The sequence below is a fragment of the Tursiops truncatus genome, chromosome 15 (genome assembly GCF_011762595.2).
Source record: "Tursiops truncatus isolate mTurTru1 chromosome 15, mTurTru1.mat.Y, whole genome shotgun sequence".
NCBI classification, from domain to species: Eukaryota; Metazoa; Chordata; class Mammalia; order Artiodactyla; family Delphinidae; genus Tursiops; species Tursiops truncatus.
The window spans coordinates 12,246,194-12,263,840 of NC_047048.1; the positions used below are offsets into that span (position 1 = coordinate 12,246,194).

Below are 17,647 nucleotides of genomic sequence, written 5' to 3' on the forward strand. Positions count from 1 at the left end.
TTAATTTTTACCATCAAGAAGGCTGTTCATGTAGTTTCTAAATTTTGAAAGTCTGATATTCTTGTAGCTTACTACACCTTCAGTCTGCGGTAATGTCCCATGGATGCTCTAGAAGATGTGGTCTATATAAGTTACCAAATTTACTATGTATTGCCTGAGTCAAACTGAGTTCTTTAACTGCAGGTCCCTTTCTATTGTTTTGTTTTCTTACTGTCTGTTAGGTAGCATGCTAAAGTTTCCCAACTCCTGTTGATTTCCTTTATTACTTAAGATATTTTTTAGTTACTATATTGGGATATCAAGGTTTATATCTTAATACTTTAATATAAAGAACAGAAGTGTAAAAGGTAAAGATTATACCTTTTATCACTATAAAATGATTACCTTTGACGTATGACTTTAGCCATTTATTTAGAATATTTTGTCTTTTTTCTCTTTTAAAATTTAGGAGTGCTTTATAACTAACAAATACAAATAACAAATAAAAATAACAAATTTTTGTTTGTTTTACCCAATACAAACTAGATATCCTTGCCTTTTTTAAAAAAATGGGAGCTTAATCCATGTATATTATTGTTATTATAATCAATATACTTAGCCATATGCTTGCTCTCTTGCTAGTTCCCTTATTTTTTCTCCATTTCTCTATTGATTATGTTTTAATTCTTTTACATTCAATAGTAACTTAGAAAACAGATGCTTTTAGTATCTAAATTTAGTGATTAACTTTAAGATTACCAAATCCTTAAAATTCTTTTTCTAACTATTAAAAACAATAACAATATAACTTCTGATTCTATGATCCCAGAGAAATTTCGCAGAAATTCCTTGCACTACCCTAGTTTCCAGAATTTAATTTTTATCTTTCTGTCACAACTTGTTATTATACATTTAAAAGTACAGTATTTATTTCTTAAGAAAACGTTTTTTGTGTTCAACTTCGTAATTTTGCTTATAGTAGTTATTTCCCACTAGCTCGTTTTGATGTGTCCAGACTTTTCATTAAGTTACTTACTTTGGTTCTGCAATACCTTTTAAAGCCTAAGCAATAAAACAGTACAAACGCCTCTTTTAAAGGCATTTTGAAATACCTTTTAAAGCCTAAGCAATAAAACAGCACAAATGCCACTCAATCTATGAAACTTTCTCCACTTGGGAACAGTTTTATATGGAAACAATAAAACAACACTTTTATGAGATTAAATACTTACTGCTTTGATGTTAGTGAAGGTATATTATAAAATTTTGTTGAATAAAAGAAGATTCGGTGCTTATTGACACCTTTAAGAAACATCATATAGGGTTCATTTAGATCCCTACAGGAAAACTCAGCAGTCCGAGATAAGATTTATGCTGCTTTGAGGAACCAAAACTGTGGTGAGAGATTACTTTCGGATGCTCTTCTGCATTGCAGTTCATAATTCACATCATTCCTCTAGAGTTCTAGGCATAGGTATCTCTTCCCCATACTTCATCCTTTTGTGAGTTTTGTTTGAAGGGTTAATGACACCTTCTGAACATCTAGCATCTTGTTGGGACTCTCCAGACTCAAGCTGAAAAGAGTGGCATAGCCTGGCTAACAAATCTTAGCAGATGCGCACAGAATTGTTCCCCCTTACTTCCCTCAGTCCAGGATGATGGGACTTTCTTACATGTTCATCAGCCATGATAAAACCATAGATCGTTATTTTCCTAATTAGCCATTAATAACAGTTAACTCTAATGACAATGCAGTCTCAGAGTTTGGAAAATATATTGTTGACAATGAAATCTAATGAAAACAAGATGGCTTCTTATATTTTATAAAAGGTGATAATCTTACTGATAGAATTACTGCCACTCATGCCAGATGGTAGGTTCCTTTAACTTTGTTTTGTTCTAGTTCCAATTCCTAAACTATATAATATCCTAATGGGTAGAAACGTCTGGAACTAGAGAGTGAATTATAGTAATTTTTATTTATTTATTATTATTATTATTTTTTGGTACGTGGGCCTTTTACTCTTGTGGCCTCTCCCGTTGCGGAGCACAGGCTCCGGACGCGCAGGCTCAGTGGCCATGGCTCACGGGCCCAGCCGCTCCGCGGCATGTGGGATCTTCCCGGACCGGGGCACGAACCTGTGTCCCCTGCATCGGCAGGCGGACTCTCAACCACTGCGCCACCAGGGAAGCCCTATAGTAATTTTTAAATAAGCGAGGTCCTGAAATACCTAAAGGCGGATAGTAAGAAATTTCATTGCATCATTTATAGCAAAAACTTTCTTATAACAGATGCCATGGATGCTGGGATAAATCAATGCAAGCAGATTGATTTTTCTTAGGTCTTTAAATGTTTAAGCCAGCACCTGGCCTTTGTAATGTCTCTGGTTGTAGGTAATAGCTGGGAATTTCAGGTGAAGGATTACAGCTTCTGGGTTAGTTGTGCTACCCCAATTATCCATTGGATGTGCTTGAAAATGCCAGTCTTAAATGTATTCATGGGATTCGGAAGGAATACTTCTTTGCCTGATATCTTGTGGTTTAGCTTTAGTACTTGCTGTAGTCAGTCTATTTCTTTGAAATATTGAGCTGTCTGACAGCTTAAAATCCTAAGTTTCCTTTAAACTTGAGCCTGGCTTTGGAGGAGAAAAGGGGTGATGTGGGGGTGGATTTTATGTAAGGCTCTCCAAAGAGAATTCGCTGAAGTGCTTTTGCTGGCAGGACACAGGCAAGGCTAGAAAGCTGCTTCCTCTCAGTTTTTCTTGGGGTTTTGCCCTTAGCCTAGAACAACATTTAGTCAGATAACTTACATCAGGGCCACAGGGGTCTCTTGCTGGGCCTTGTTGAAGTCATCATTTTCCTTCCATGAAGAAACATGGAAAAGACCCAAATGCAACGTCCAGATTTTGTTAAGCCTCTTGAACATCAGGAAAAAGTCTTGATACTCTTATACCGTTAATTCCCACCTAGATGTTTATTTCTCTTCGAAGTTGGAGGACTTAGTTTTTATAAACATCTCTTTTTTTAATGATTTTTCTTTTTTTTAATTTAAAATTTTCTTTTTTATTTTTTGGCTGCGTTGGGTCTTTGTTGCTGCGCGCGGCTTTCTCTAGTTGCGGCGAGCGGGGTCTACTCTTCGTTGCAGTGCGTGGGGCTTATTATGGCGGCTTCTCTTGTTGCGGAACGTGGGCTCTAGGGCACGTGGGCTTTAGTAGTTGTGGCTTGCAGGCTCTAGAGCGCAGGCTCAGTAGTTGTGGTGCACGGGCTTAGTTTACTGCGGCATGTGGGTTCTTCCCAGACCAGGGATCGAACCTGTGTCCCCTGCATTGGCAGGCAGATTCTTAACCACTGTGCCACCAGGGAAGTCCCTATAAACATCTCTTGCTCAAATGTTACCTAATAAGATTTCTTTCCTTGTGAATGCGGTTGGTTACCACAGATGTATTGAAAGTATATTCTGTGGAGAATACTAGTCTACCACTGAATCATTATCTCCAGGTTAAATGTAAACATTTAAACAAGCACTAAGAATTAAAATGAAGACAGCAGTAGGCAGTGGAGACATGGGGTTAGCCCTAGATCTCTTGCCTAATTCGGAGCACATTTCCTCTACACACTGTTTCATCCATACATTGGAATTAGCTTTACCTGCCTCTACTTACCTCAGAGATCCAGTGAGATAAGAGTTCTGACGTCGCTTATGAATTACAGAGCCAACTCCACATACAGATTTTATCATCAGTATAAATATATTTAACGTAGACCTTTTAAAACTTGAAAATGTTATCATAATTATCAATGAAGAATGAGACGCTTGCTAGAATTTGAAGGCATATGTCAAAAAACAAATATACAGAGAAAGAGCTCTTCAGAGACCATAGTGGAAGAGACAATATCTGAGCTTTAAAAAAGTCTTGACCTGAAAAGTACAGAGAAAGTGAGAGTGAGCATTCCAGATTAAGAAAATCTAGTGTGAAGAAGTGTAGGGCAGGAATGGGCATGGCATGTTCAGGAAATTGAGAGGAAGTGATGTTCATTTTAGATTAAATTCCCCTTTATTATAAGTGTAAAGATGAAAACTTGAAGAGAATGACAATATTCTGAACTTTTATTCCATAGTAATAAGAAAAGGCTCATATAGCTTGCATCTGAATTAATTTAGAATTAGCAGGTTTAGCAGTAATTTAAGAGGAAACTAAGTACTTAAGGGCTCAGAAGGATACAAAGTAAAATTAGCATCATTTTTCTGGCTTCCATTAGAGAAGACTTCCTGGAGAAAGGGATTTTAGAAGAGAGTGGTAAAAGTGGATTTGTAGAAAGGTTGAAATCAAAAAACAATGCCCTCTATATAGGGGGGATTTGGCAATAGCTGATTAGATGGTATGACCAAAAGTTAGGTCTGAACTGCAGTCTTTAAAGAGGCACATTAAAGGTACAAGGAATGCTGATTTGGATTCATTCTCCATTCATCTTGGTTCATCTTCCCCGATGGTGCCAGAGTCACATGAAAACCTGCAGGCAAAAGGTTTGCTACCTGTTACCTGTTCTGCTCTCTGAAGTTCCCTGCTACCCAGAAATATGGGGCTTGTGTTTTGCTTGAGACTTTCCATGCTCTGATCCATACCCGTCTCTCTCCTGTTTCTTCCTATTTCCTCCCAAAAGGAGCTCTCTATTTCAGATAAGACTCCTGATCATTTCCTAGCATGTTGCTTTCCCTGTCTTTTCTTTCTAACTTTCTCCCATCAAGAGTATCTTTTCCTCCCCTTTCAGCCGTATGAGCTCAATCTGCTTTTAAAATCCAAGGCTTCAGACATCACCTTTCCTCCTAACATCACTGACTCGTTTTTTGGTTATCATTTAGGATGTATGTATTTCCTTGTGTTGCTATATTTGTTTGTCTTGCGCTGTCTTTCTCTTGCTAGATCGAGAACACTGTAAAGGTGCCATGTGTTGTAACTTACCTCACATTGCTTGGGTTCTCTGCAAATGTGGTTGGTGATGACATTATAGACTAATGGTCCATATGAATTTGACTCATAGTCTTGTATAGACTAATGGTTTGCTCTTGTGTTTTGTGTGTTTGTTCATTTTGAATGGAAAACCAGATCTGGCTAAACGTGTACAACATCCTGAACGTGAAAATCAGAGCCAGGTAAATGTGTAGAAACTGCTAAAGTGTAAGCTTTGTGTCAGAGCAGAGAGTTTTTAATTTGCTTAAGCACCATATCTCTAGCTCTTACTATCAGGCTCAAATGTGGTACTTAATACATATTTGTTGAATGGATGCTGGTTTAATTTACTTAAGCTGTAGGTCTTAATTTGGTATTTTAAAATATCTTTAGAATATTGTCTCAAAAAACAGGATTATTGTCTCCCTAGTGCATAAAGGATAATATACAGAATCTCATCATCTTATCTGAGGAGAAGAAAACCTTGTTTTATATTCTGTTTTGTCATTTCTTTTTTTTTTTTTTTTTAATTTATTTTTTTGGCTGCGTTGGGTCTTCATTGCTGCGTGCGGGATATCTCTAGTTGCAGTGAGCCGGGGCTACTATTTGTTGCGTTGCGCGGGCTTCTCATTGCGGTGACTTCTCTTGTTGCAGAGCATGGGCTCTAGGCCCACGGTCTCAGTAGTTGTGGCTCGTGGGCTCTAGAGTGCAGGCTCAGTAGTTGTGGTGCACGGGCTTAGTTGCTCTGCGGCATGTGGGATCTTCCCGGACCAGGGATGGAACCTGTGTCCCCCGCGTTGGCAGGGGGAATCTTAACCGCTGCGCCATCAGGGAAGTCCCTGTTGTTTCTTTCTCTTTTTCTTTCTTTTTTTCCCCAGAAGAGGACAGAGGAAATAAGATGGGAAATCATATTTGGTATAACCTAGATTGGAAAAATCTCAGGAAAGATTACCCTCCAAGATTTATGTTAAACTTTTCAAGTGTTTATTGAAGGGCTGCTGCAGTCTTTTATCTACATTGACACTTTATGGTAAATGTTGTACTTATCCTACCCTCCATGTTTCTTTCTATGGCAGCTTACCTGGTACTATTCAGAAGCTGAGAAAAATGCTAAAGTTTAGGACCTTCAGTTGTTCACTTTTGACAAGGCTTAAGGAATAGGGGTGAAGGAGCAGTTGTGTGAGATCACTGACACTTTTCTTTTTTTCTCTTTTCTTCTGCCTTCAGCTCAAGCCAGGGCAGAACAGCTGCAGGGACAGTGACAGTGAAAGTGCCAGTGGAGAATCCAAGGGCTTCCACAGGAGCAGCTCTCGGGAAAGGCTCAGCGATGTAAGTTAAAAAAAAAAAAAAACTAAACTAAACAAAACCACCAGGTCACACATCCCTTGGGTCGATTTCAATTTTCCAACACTCTCATCCCTTCACATCACTTTGTAAATATCCAAGCATTATTACACTTCATCCTTTCTTTTTTTTTTTTTTTTTTGCGGTACGCGGGCCTCTCACTGTTGTGGCCTCTCCCGTCCGGAGCACAGGCTCTGGACGCGCAGGCTCAGTGGCCATGGCTCACGGGCCCAGCCGCTCCGTGGCATGTGGGATCTTCCCGGACCAGGGCACGAACCCATGTCCCCTGTATCGACAGGCAGACTCTCAACCACTGCGCCACCAGGGAAGCCCCACTTCATCCTTTCTTGGCATATAAACATTTGAGCATTGCTTTGTAGTGTCATTCTGTTTTCTGGTTTGACCTAATATGTGTTTTAACAAATTATAAGGTTGGTGGGAGTATTTGTCAGCTTAAAAAAATAGATTACAAAAGGAAGTGCTAATACTTTTAATATCAGTGTTACAAATGAAAGAAGTAGTCTGGCAGCGCCACAACTGGGAGATAACATATTTAACTATGGGCTTTTTGTCATTTCTTCATGCATGAGCTTGGTTAACAACCTTTTTTTTTATTATTATTATTTTATTTTATTCCTGCTGGAAGGGATGACTAACCAGCCACTTAAAGAGAAGGAATTAAATTTCCTGACTGATGTCTGGAGGAAAAACCCTCATGAACACACACCATACCTCTTAAGGAGGTCTGTCAGCCTTCTAGACCTGGCTCTAACCACTCTCCAGCCTCCTGTGCACCAGGCTGAGAACCATCTGGCCCTCTTTGGGCCCTCTTGCAGTCTTCCCTAATGTGTTATATAACAGGATTCTTGACCCATCTTTGCACCTGAGGGCAACATTTTAAAACTTTCTTTTAAAATAGAACAAGTAGGGAGCAATTATTATTAGTGATAACTGAGAAAGGAACATTAACATATTGAGACAGTACTCTTTTTTTCCACAATTTTTTTGGTTTATTTGCAAAAGAATTTATTATTAGCTGAAGAAAATAATTCCACTTTTGATAAAAAAATAATTTGGATAGCCATTGAAGAACATTCTCAGAAATAATACCATTTTCCCTTTTGTGATTAGCATACTCAATTTGGGAAATTTTGTTTTTCTCTTCCCTTCCATTCTCTTCTCTTCTCTTCTTTTCCCCTCTCCCTCTCTCCTCCCTGCCATCCTTCCTCCCTCCCTCCCTTCCTTCTTCCCAGCTATAGATTACCCTTCAGTCACCACAGGTGGTGACTTCAGGATTCTAAGCATCTTTCTTTTTTCTTTTTAAATTGAGTTATAATTAATATACAGTCTTACATTAGTTTCAGGTGTACAACATAGTGATTCAGTATTTTTATACATTATGAAATGATGACCACAATAATCTAGTTTTCATCCATCACCATATGAATTTGTTACGGTGTCATTGACTATATTCCCTATCTGCACATTACATCCCCGTGATGTATTTGTCTTATAACTGGAAGTCTGTTCCTCTTAATTCCCTTCACTGATCTTGTCTGCCCAGCACCCCCCCACAGCCACCTCCCTCCTCTTTGGCAACCACTGGTTTGTTCTCCATATCTATGAGTCTGTTTCTGTTCTGTTTTGTTTGTTCATTTGTTTCGTAGATTTCACATATAAGTGAAATCATATGGTACTCATTTTTCTCTGTCTGACTTATTTCATTTAGCATGACACCCTCCCATCCGTTCATGTTGCTGCCAGTGACTAGAATTCATTCTTTTTTATAGCTGAGAAATCTTCCATTGTGTGTGTGTGTCTGTGTATCACATCTTCTGTATTCATTTATCTGTTGATGAACATTTAGGTTGCTTCCATATCTTAGCTGTTGTATATAGTGCTGCAATGAATGTTAGCAGTACATAGATGCTTTTGAATTAGTGTTTTTTTTTCTTTGGATAAATACCCAGAAGTAGAGTTGCTGGATCATATGGTAGTTCTATTTTTAGTTTTTTGAGGGATCTCCATACTGTTTTCCATAGCAGCTGCACAAATTTACATTCCCACCAGTAGTGCACAGTGCTTCCCTTTTCTCCACATTCTCACCAACACTTGTTTCTTGTCTTTTTGAGAATAGCCATTCTGACAAGTATGAGGTGGTATCTCATTGTGGTTTTGATTTGCATGTCCCTGATGATTAGTGATGTTAAGCATCTTTCATGTGCCTGTTGGCCATCTGTATGTCTTCTTTGGGAAATGTCTATTTAGGTCCTCTGCCTATTTTTTAATCAGGTTGGTAATTGTTTTGATATTGAGTTTTATGAGTTCTTTATACATTTTGGATACCAATCCCTTATCAGATACATCATTTGCAAATATCTTCTCCCATTCAGTAGGTTACCTTTTTGTTTTGTTGATAATTTCCTTCACTGTGCAAAAAGCTTTTTAGTTTGATGTAGTCCCATTTGTTTATTTTTGCTTTTTTTTGTTGTCCTTGCCTGAGGAGGTATGTCCAAAAAAAAAAAAAATGCTAAGACTAATGTCAAAGAGATTATCACCTGTGTTTTCTTCTAGGAATGTTATGGTTTCAGGTGTTATATTTAAGTTTTTAATCCATTCTGAGTTTATTTTTCTATACAGTGTGAGAAAGTGGTGCAGTTTCATTCTTTTGCATGTTGCTGTCCCATTTTCCTAACACTATTTATTAAAGAAACTGTCTTTTCCCTATCATATATTCTTGCCTCCTTTGTCATAGATTAATTGACCATATGAGTGTGGATTTATTTCTGGAATCTCTGTTCCATTGACCCATGTGTCTGTTTTTGTGCTAGTACCATACTGTGTTGATTACTGTAGCTTTGTAGTATACTTTCAAGTCTGGGGGCATGATACCTTCAGCTTTGTTCTTCTTTCTCAGTATAGGCGTATAGACCAATAGAATAGAATTGAGAGTTCATAAATAAACCCATATATCTATGGCCAAGTAATTTTTGTTGTTATTGTTGTTTTTTGTGGTATGTGGGCCTCTCACTGTTGTGGCCTCTTCCGCTGCGGAGCACAGGCTCCGGACGTGTAGACTCAGCGGCCATGGCTCACAGGCCCAGCCGCTCCGCGGTATGTGGGATCCTCCCGGACCGGGGCTCGAACCCATGTCCCCTGCATCGGCAAGCGGACTCTCAACCACTGCGCCACCAGGGAAGCCCTGGCCAAGTAATTTTTGACACAAGTTTTACATCCATTCAATTGGGAAAGAATTTTCTCTTCAACAGGTGGTGCTGGGACAACTGGTTTTTCCCATGCAAAAGAATGAAGTTGGGCCCCTACATCACACCATGTACAAAAATTAACTCAAAATGAATAAATGACCTAAGTATAAGAGCTAAAGCCATAGAATTCTTAGAAGAAAACATGTGGGCAAATCTTCATGACCTTGAATTTGGCAGTGGATTTTTAGATGTGACATCAAAAGCACAAGCAACGAAAGAGAAAATACATATGTTGGACTTCATCAAAATTAAATACTTTTGTGCATCAATGGGCATTATCAAGAAAGTGAAAAGAAAAGCTACAGAATGGGAGAAAAATATTTGAAAATCATATAACTGATAAGTGTTGAATATCCAGAATATGTAAAAAGCTCCTAAACTCAAGAACAAAAAGATAAACAACAGAATTCAAAAATGGGCAAAGGGCTTGAATTGACCTTTATGCAAAGAAGATATACAGATGACCAATAAGCGCATGAAACATGCTCATCATTATAGTCCTTAGGGAAATGCAAACCAAAACCATAATGAGATATCACTTCACAGCTACTAGGATAGTTATAATTTTAAAGAATGGAAAATAACAAGTTGGCATGAATATAGAGAAATTGAAGCCCTTGTACATGCTGGTGGGAATGTAAAATGTTGCAGCTGCTGTGGAAAACAGCTTGGCAGTTCCTCAGAAAGCTAAACAGAGAATTACCATACACCTCACCAATTCCAATTTTAGGTATATACCCAAACACCAGGTACTTAAAGAGATAATTATATGCCAGTTTTCATTGTAGTATCATTTATAATAACCAAAAAATAGAAACATCCCAAGTGTCCATCAGCAGGTGAATGGATGAACAAAAAGTGGCATATATGGACACTAGAATATTAGCCATAAAAAGGAATTAAGTTCAAACCTTGAAAACATTATGCTAAGTGAAATAATCTAGACATTAAAGGATAAATATTGTCTGATTCCACTTACGTGAGGTATCGAGAATATATCAAGAATATGCAAATTCCTAGAGACAGAAAGTAGAAAGGGAGTTACCAGGGACTAGTGGTAGGGGTGGGGGACTGTGAGAGATGGGAGTTATTGTTTAATCGTAACAGAATTTTTGTTTGTGATGATGAAATAGTCTTGGAAATAGTTTTGATGATTGCATAGCATTGTGAATGTAATTAATGCCACTGAATTGTATACTTAAAAATGGTTAAAATGTTAACTTTATTGTATATATATATATTTATTTTACCATAATAAAAAATTTGAAAAATATTAGGGCTGTAACAATCTTGCCAGTCTCGTGTCAAGCCAATCTGTGATCTACTTTGAGTTTATATTGCTTATCATTAAAATTCATATTTCTTGCAACACTATTAAAAGATTAAAGAAGGAGAAATGACACACATAAAAAAAAGGAAAGGAAGGGCTTCCCTGGTGGCGCAGTGGTTGAGAGTCCGCCTGCCAATGCAGGGGACACGGGTTCGTGCCCCGGTCTGGGAAGATCCCACATGCCGCGGAGAGGCTGGGCCCGTGAGCCATGGCCGCTGAGCCTGCGCGTCCGGAGCCTGTGCTCCGCAACGGGAGAGGCCACAACAGTGAGAGCCCCGCTTCTGGGATCCACCTGGGTTACCCCCAACCACCCGACTATGGCATGAAAACTCTCTTCAGACAGCAAGCTGGGGCAACTGTAAAATTTATTTCATTTGCTTTCTGTCTCTCTAAGATCACAGCACTGCGTATTGCCCAACTTCTAAAAAGCCTTTTTTTCCCACACATTTTGTCTAGTTTTTTAGTTGCTTAAGGTGTTAGACTGAATTTGATCCCTGTTAGTCCAGGTTGCCCACTCTGGATTTTCAGCTGAGATAAAACTCCCTTTAAGTCTTCCACTCACTTTAGTGATATTTTTAGGAGCTGTGGCAGTTAAGACTTACTCTCAAGTGCAGCTAATCAAGATTACTGTATTATTCCAGCTTTTTTTTTTTTTAAACTGGACAAGCAAAAAGAGTAAGAATGAAGAATTCCAGTGTGGCTGGAGAATTTGACTCATGGGTGAAGCTTAAAACCAAATGTGCTTGGTTTTTCTAAATTACATATCCCCAAACTACATTGCCAGGAGGGAATAATAGTTTACGAGGACTGTCACACTGATCAAGGAGACATAGTAACTTGTTTAGATTAGTCACTAAGGAAAAAGTTAAGGGAAATAATTGAATATGTAAATATTCATAGTGAGTTATTCAAGGGGGAAAATACTGCTTCTGACTTATACAGAATTTTTTAAGTGAGGAAGTTTTCAAAACTCAGGGCCTAAACTTAGTAAATAAAAGCCTCAAATTTTGAAGTGATCATAGGCATTCATTACAAACACACCAAGTTTTAACAGCTATTTTGCTATTTATTATCCATGTGACCTTGAGCAAAAAACTTGATCTTTCCAAGCCTTGGTTTCTTTACCTGTGAAATGGGGGTCGTTTCATCTACCTTGTTAGGTTTCTTTTAAAAGATTACCTGGTACTGTGTGTTTGAATCACGTAACCGTTCTTGGCGTACCCAGTGTGCTCATAAGTATTTATTCCCTTTCTTTCTGCATCAGATTTACACTTACCTTAGCAGCCTTCTCTACCCTTTCCGATTTGAATTCCCTGGCAGTGGTCAATTCGACAAGACCTGCTTATCTCAATCATGACAAACACCGTTCTTCCTCCCAAATAAAATCCTCATTATTCTATGTCTCCTTACCTATTTTTCTCAAACTTGAACTCCCTCTCTTATTTCCTTGCCTCCGTATTGGATCCCAGAGCTAGTATCTTCAAAATCGAGCCCTGTTCCTTCCTCTGTCTTACTTATCCTGTTTACTTCGTCACTCTGCTTTATTTACTGGCTTTATTTCTGAAGAGGCCTTTGGCTATGATTATCCTCTCCTTGACATGACTGATGCTTCAGATGCCCTCATCATTTCTTACACAGATGATTCCCGTGGCCTCTCAGTGATGTAATCTGACGCATCTCTGTTTCCTTTGCCCTGTACTCGACAAAGCTTCCACAGTTGTTTATCTATGAGTCAGAGCTCACTATTAAACTTTCTTCTTTAAGATCCTTTGCAGGCACGCTCCTGAGGTTATAAGCGGAGCCCTCCACTAGGACATATGAAGCTACCTCTTCATCCTCCCTCTCTCCCTCTACTTCCCAATGGTTTCTACCTATACTTGTTCCTTCTGGACTGCTCTTTTTTTTTTCTTAAATAATGTAAACTTTCAAATTTTCCTATTTTTGTTTCTTTTGTCTCCTTTTTTTTTTTTCTCTTTTCCTTCTGCAGTTCCTATGTCACTTCCTCTAGCAAACTCTTCTACCACCCTGTGGAAGTAAACATTTTTAATGCTTTATTCAGATAACTACCTGTAATGACTCTAGTGTCTCTCTCTGAAAGAATTTTGGGTCAGGATTTAATTATGAAAAGGCAGACACATATTTCATACTTTTAAAACTTTCAAGATGTTGAAGGAATTGAAGCATTTCAGAAATTAGGTGAAAAGGGATTGAATTCTAGTAAGTATTGTGCTGCACAGTTCTCTAATATTATTTTTCTGTAGCTCTTTAGTCCATTTAGTATCACAGTTGAGGCGTTTCTTCTGCTGCTTCTTGAGACACCCCTTCTACCTCGAATCTCCCAAGTTTGGGGGGGTTTATTGATTTATCTATGCCACTGTGCCATTATCCACCCATCTATGCAGGCATCTTTCCTAGCCTCCTTTTTCTCACTTAACACCCAAACATTTATTGTTAGGTTTACTAGTTACTGTTAAGGAAGAAGTAGACAAAGGACACACCATCAATGAACTTCCCTTTATTTAAGAAGAAAATCTAATCCAGACCTGTGACAGACTCTTGATATTCTGTTTCTCCTTTCTTTTCTTTTTCTGTTTTTGCCATATTTTCATTTTCCCTACCAGTTTGTTTATGCCTTTTGCCTTTCCTGTATCATGTTTTTATGTGTTTTCTTGGATAGTCAGTGTTTTGATTGTCCAGAAATATTTATCAAATACCTTTTTAAGTGTCAGGTATAGTTCTGGGCACTTGAGATTGAATGGTGAACAAGATGAAGCCTCTGCCCTCGTGAAGCTTCTACTCTATTGAGGGAGGCAAGTAGAAAATCTGTGAGCAAATGATAACATTGTTTTTGATGTGTAATACATTTTGTGAAGTAAACTAAACAGTAGTGGGGGGTGGCAGGGTGTGTGCTGCCACTTTAACTGGAGTGATTGGATTAGTCCTTTCTTTTCTTTTTTTAATATTTATTTATTTATATGGTTGCACCGGGTCTTAGTTGTGGCTCACGGACTCTTCAGTTGCGGCACGCAAACTCTTAGTTGCGGCATGCGTGTGGGATCTAGTTCCTTGACCAGGGATTGAATCTGGGCCCTCTGCATTGGGAGCGCAGACTCTTATCCACTGTGCCACCAGGGAAGTCCCTGGATTAGTCCTTTCTGTTTTGGTGATTTTTGAACTGAAGTCTCAATGACGAAAGGAAGGAAGAACATCTAGGCAACAGGAATGACAAGGTCATGACCCTGAGTCAGGGCATATTTAAAGGGAAGAAAAAAGGCCAGTGTGGCTAGAGCAGAGTGAATGAACACAGGGGCTGGTCACATAATATCTTCCAGCTCATGGTAAGCAGGCTAAGTACTGTATTAGTTTCCTGGGCGTATATTATTAGTATAAATAAATGCTGTAATGCATGACCACAAGCCAGGGAGCTTAAAACAACAGAAATCTATTATCTCGTAGTTTGTAAGGCTAGAAGTCCAACATTAAGGTGTCAGCAGGGCCATGATTTCTCTGAAGTCTCCAGAAAGGAGTCTTTCCTGTCTTCTCCCAGCTTCTGTTGGCTTCTCACAATCATTGGTGTTCCTTGGCTTATAATGACATCACTTCGATGTGTGCTTCTCTTCAAATGGGCTTCTACTCTATTTGTAGCTCTTTATGTCTTCTCTTCTTATAAGGAGAACAGTCATTGGATTTAGGGCCCACCTTAATCCAGTATGACCTCAACTTAATTACATCTGCAAAGTCCCTATTTCCAAACAAGGTCATATCAGTCAGGGTTCTCAAGAGAAACAGAGCCAAAAGGATGTATAGACATATACAGTTATGGTGGCTGACAAGTCTCAGAATGTGTAGTCAGCAAGCTGGCCTCCTAGGAGAGCTGATGGTTAGATCCAGTCTGAGTGCAAAAGTCTGAACAAACCCTAAAGACGAGAAGGATTGACACCCAGGAAAAGTCTGTGTTTCAGTTTGAGTCTAAAAGCAGGAAAAAACTGTTGTCCCAGCTTGAAGGCTGAGACAGACAGAGGAATTCCCTCTTATTCTGAGTATGGTCATCCCTTTTGTCCTATTAAACTGACTGGATGAGGCCCACCCTAGGGAGGGCTTTACTCAGCCTGTTGATTTAAATGTTAAACTAATCCCAAAACACCCTCATGGTAACACCCAGAATAATGTTTGAGCAACTATCTGGGTACCCAGTGGCCTAGCCAAGCTGACGCATAAAATTAACCCTCACAATCACATTTTGAGGTTCCAAGCAGGCCCTATAATTTTAGGGGAACACTATTTAACCCACTATATAGGTTAGTATTTAAAAAGCCTCTCAAAGATGTTAGAAGGAATTGTTAACAATTTTTCCTTTACAATGTTTACTTTTCCTTTTATATGAAGAAATGCAGGTAAACGTGAACACAAGGGTGAAATTAGGGAAAGGAGTTGGAAGGCTGTTGAATATAGACGAGAGCTGATAACAGTTGGAGATGGGCTATAACAGAGGGTTGAAAATTGAATTTGGAAGTGACCATTTCCACACCTGATGCTTTTTTCAAGTTGTGCCCCCATTTTTACTTCCACTAGTAGCTCATTTCTCCATTTAAATATAGTTTGCATCTTTGTAAGTTATTAGTAATCTTACCTCCAAGGCACATTTCTTAGGATTAAGATTTTAGGTTCTTTAAATTGTCATTGCTTTCTAAACCACTACAGAAAGTAATTGAGCTTGTCTTGTGACCTTTGTAAGAAACATAGTTGGCCAAGTGATTCTTAGCATGATCCTTCTGCTTTTTACTCCCAAGAGAGAAAAGCATAACGTGGAGGTGGGTAGGCAGGGATGTCAGACACAAATGATGATTTGGAAGAATTTTAAATTATTCTATTTAAATTAGCCCTAGGGTCAGAGCATGCATTTTCCTCTCGGGGTGGAATGCACATCTGTCCCATACTTAGGGAGCCTTAATAGTAGCCATGGCCTCTTTGTGTAGATCTCTGATGAATGGAGTACATCTATTTTGGATGGATAATCGATTTGTGAAATCCCTTGTTGTAGGTAAGCTGTTAAAACAGAAATGTTAACTTCATGAGTTTAATGCGTAGCTTCAATGGTGACTTAATGACAGAGATGGATAGAGAGTCAGGTGGGGGGCAGTGAGAAGGGTAGAATGAGCACTTAATGAATATCCACTTGCAGACTTGAATGTTAGCAGCAACATTCTCCTTCCTGGAAAATGTCTTTCAACTGTGCATCCCATTACTATTCCTGCAGCCCATGTAGCTTGGAGATTGAGGCAGAGTGTGTTTGTAAGAAAGCTCTCCTTTGCCATGTAATAGACTGAGGTGGGTAATTTGCAGAGATTGCTGGAGCAGTGGTCAAATCTGAAAAAAACAAAACAAAACAAACCCAGAATGAAAAGACCATGTTAAACAGGAGCTAGCTTATAATGAGCCCGGAAATCACATATCACATAGCCAGCTGGCTGGAATTTCTTCATGTTCTTGTCTTCTCATGCAAACTGCTAAATACATTCTCATACTCTATTTTCTCAGTCTCTCCATACCTCTCATTTCTACCTAATGCATTGAAAATATGAATGAATTGGCAACTCTACCACTTGAAGAAATAAGAATGAAGCTTTTTCATTATTCAGCAGACATAGCCGCCTAAACATGTGGGCATATGGTATTATTTCAAATGCTTTTGAATCCAAGGATGCTTTTATTTATTGCATTTAAAAAAAAATCTCCTTTTAGTTTTTCAGCCCTCATTTTGACTCATAGGCTTTTTTAGATTCTATGGCCACTTTTGCTATATAGTTTGGACAGAGTATGCCTTCTCTCTCCAAGCAAGAAAAATGGAAGACCCTTCCTCTCATTATAAATTGGGGAAACACAGAAAGTTAAAATCAGCTTGATTCCATGAAATGGTTCAGTGGTCAGGGCATCACCACCTGTCTGCTTTCCTAAGCCTTTACCTCTTGGTGTCTGTCTCTTCTTTTATAACGTGAGAAAACAGTAACAATCCCTAGATGCACATCTGTAAGCAACTGGCTAACATAATACATTTCTAACAATAAAAAAGCTGTTTTAAAATATTTAATTCTTGTAGCATAATCTGTTGTTGCCCGTGGTTTAAGGTGTTCATGGATTTTGTGACTCGGAAAAATGTTAAAGCGATCAAACATTGCCAGCTATATTTAGATACAGACTTAGATTAGGTATATATGGCCGAGGCTCTTCTGGGCCTCTTGGATAGCAAGGCCTCAGGGATGTGATATGTGTCCTGAGCTATCAGTGAAACCCTGACTTCTGCCTGTTGCTGGTCTCAGAACTTCTGTTATACCTTTGTGTATGAGGGTGGAGGTCCTGCTGGTGACCAGGAATAGCGTCCCACTAAATACAGGGCCATAGCAGATTCTTGGGCTTATAGAACTGGACAAGGAGAAATCTCTTTATTTCAGAGATATTTCTGTTCAAATTCTCCACCGATGATTAAAGGGAGTTGGCAACTGGCCAAGAAAAATGTGATGGGGAAGAGAGTTAGAGGGAAGGAAATGTCAATGCCGTGGACATTTGGCAAAGTAGATTAGAAGGGTTTTTCCACGAAGTTTTCTGCCAGGTTCAGAAATTGTAACTTAATGCCACAAATCTTTTTCTATTTAAAAAAAAAAAGGTGAGTCCAGTGGGTTGGTAAATGTGGGTAGCCTTTGACTCTAAGGTTCTTTATGCTTTCTAGCAAATGCTGAAACTCCAGCAGACCTTTAATGTACACGAGGATCTAGTGTCTGTGT

The 17,647-nt window shown here is 38.8% G+C and overlaps 1 protein-coding gene across 8 annotated transcripts in view; it reads left to right on the forward strand.

Moving 5' to 3' along the window:
• Nucleotides 1-17,647, forward strand: part of AUTS2 (activator of transcription and developmental regulator AUTS2) — a 1,117,278-nt gene that overhangs the window by 485,929 nt on the left and 613,702 nt on the right. For 7 of the 8 annotated variants that reach the window (XM_073792031.1, XM_033839891.2, XM_073792029.1 and 4 more), the window contains exon 3: nucleotides 6,156-6,257. The exons of the other annotated variant lie outside the window; for it this stretch is intronic. In XM_073792031.1, coding sequence (XP_073648132.1) covers nucleotides 6,156-6,257 — 102 coding nt within the window. The remainder of the gene's footprint in view (nucleotides 1-6,155; nucleotides 6,258-17,647) is intronic. 8 annotated transcript variants of the gene reach the window in all.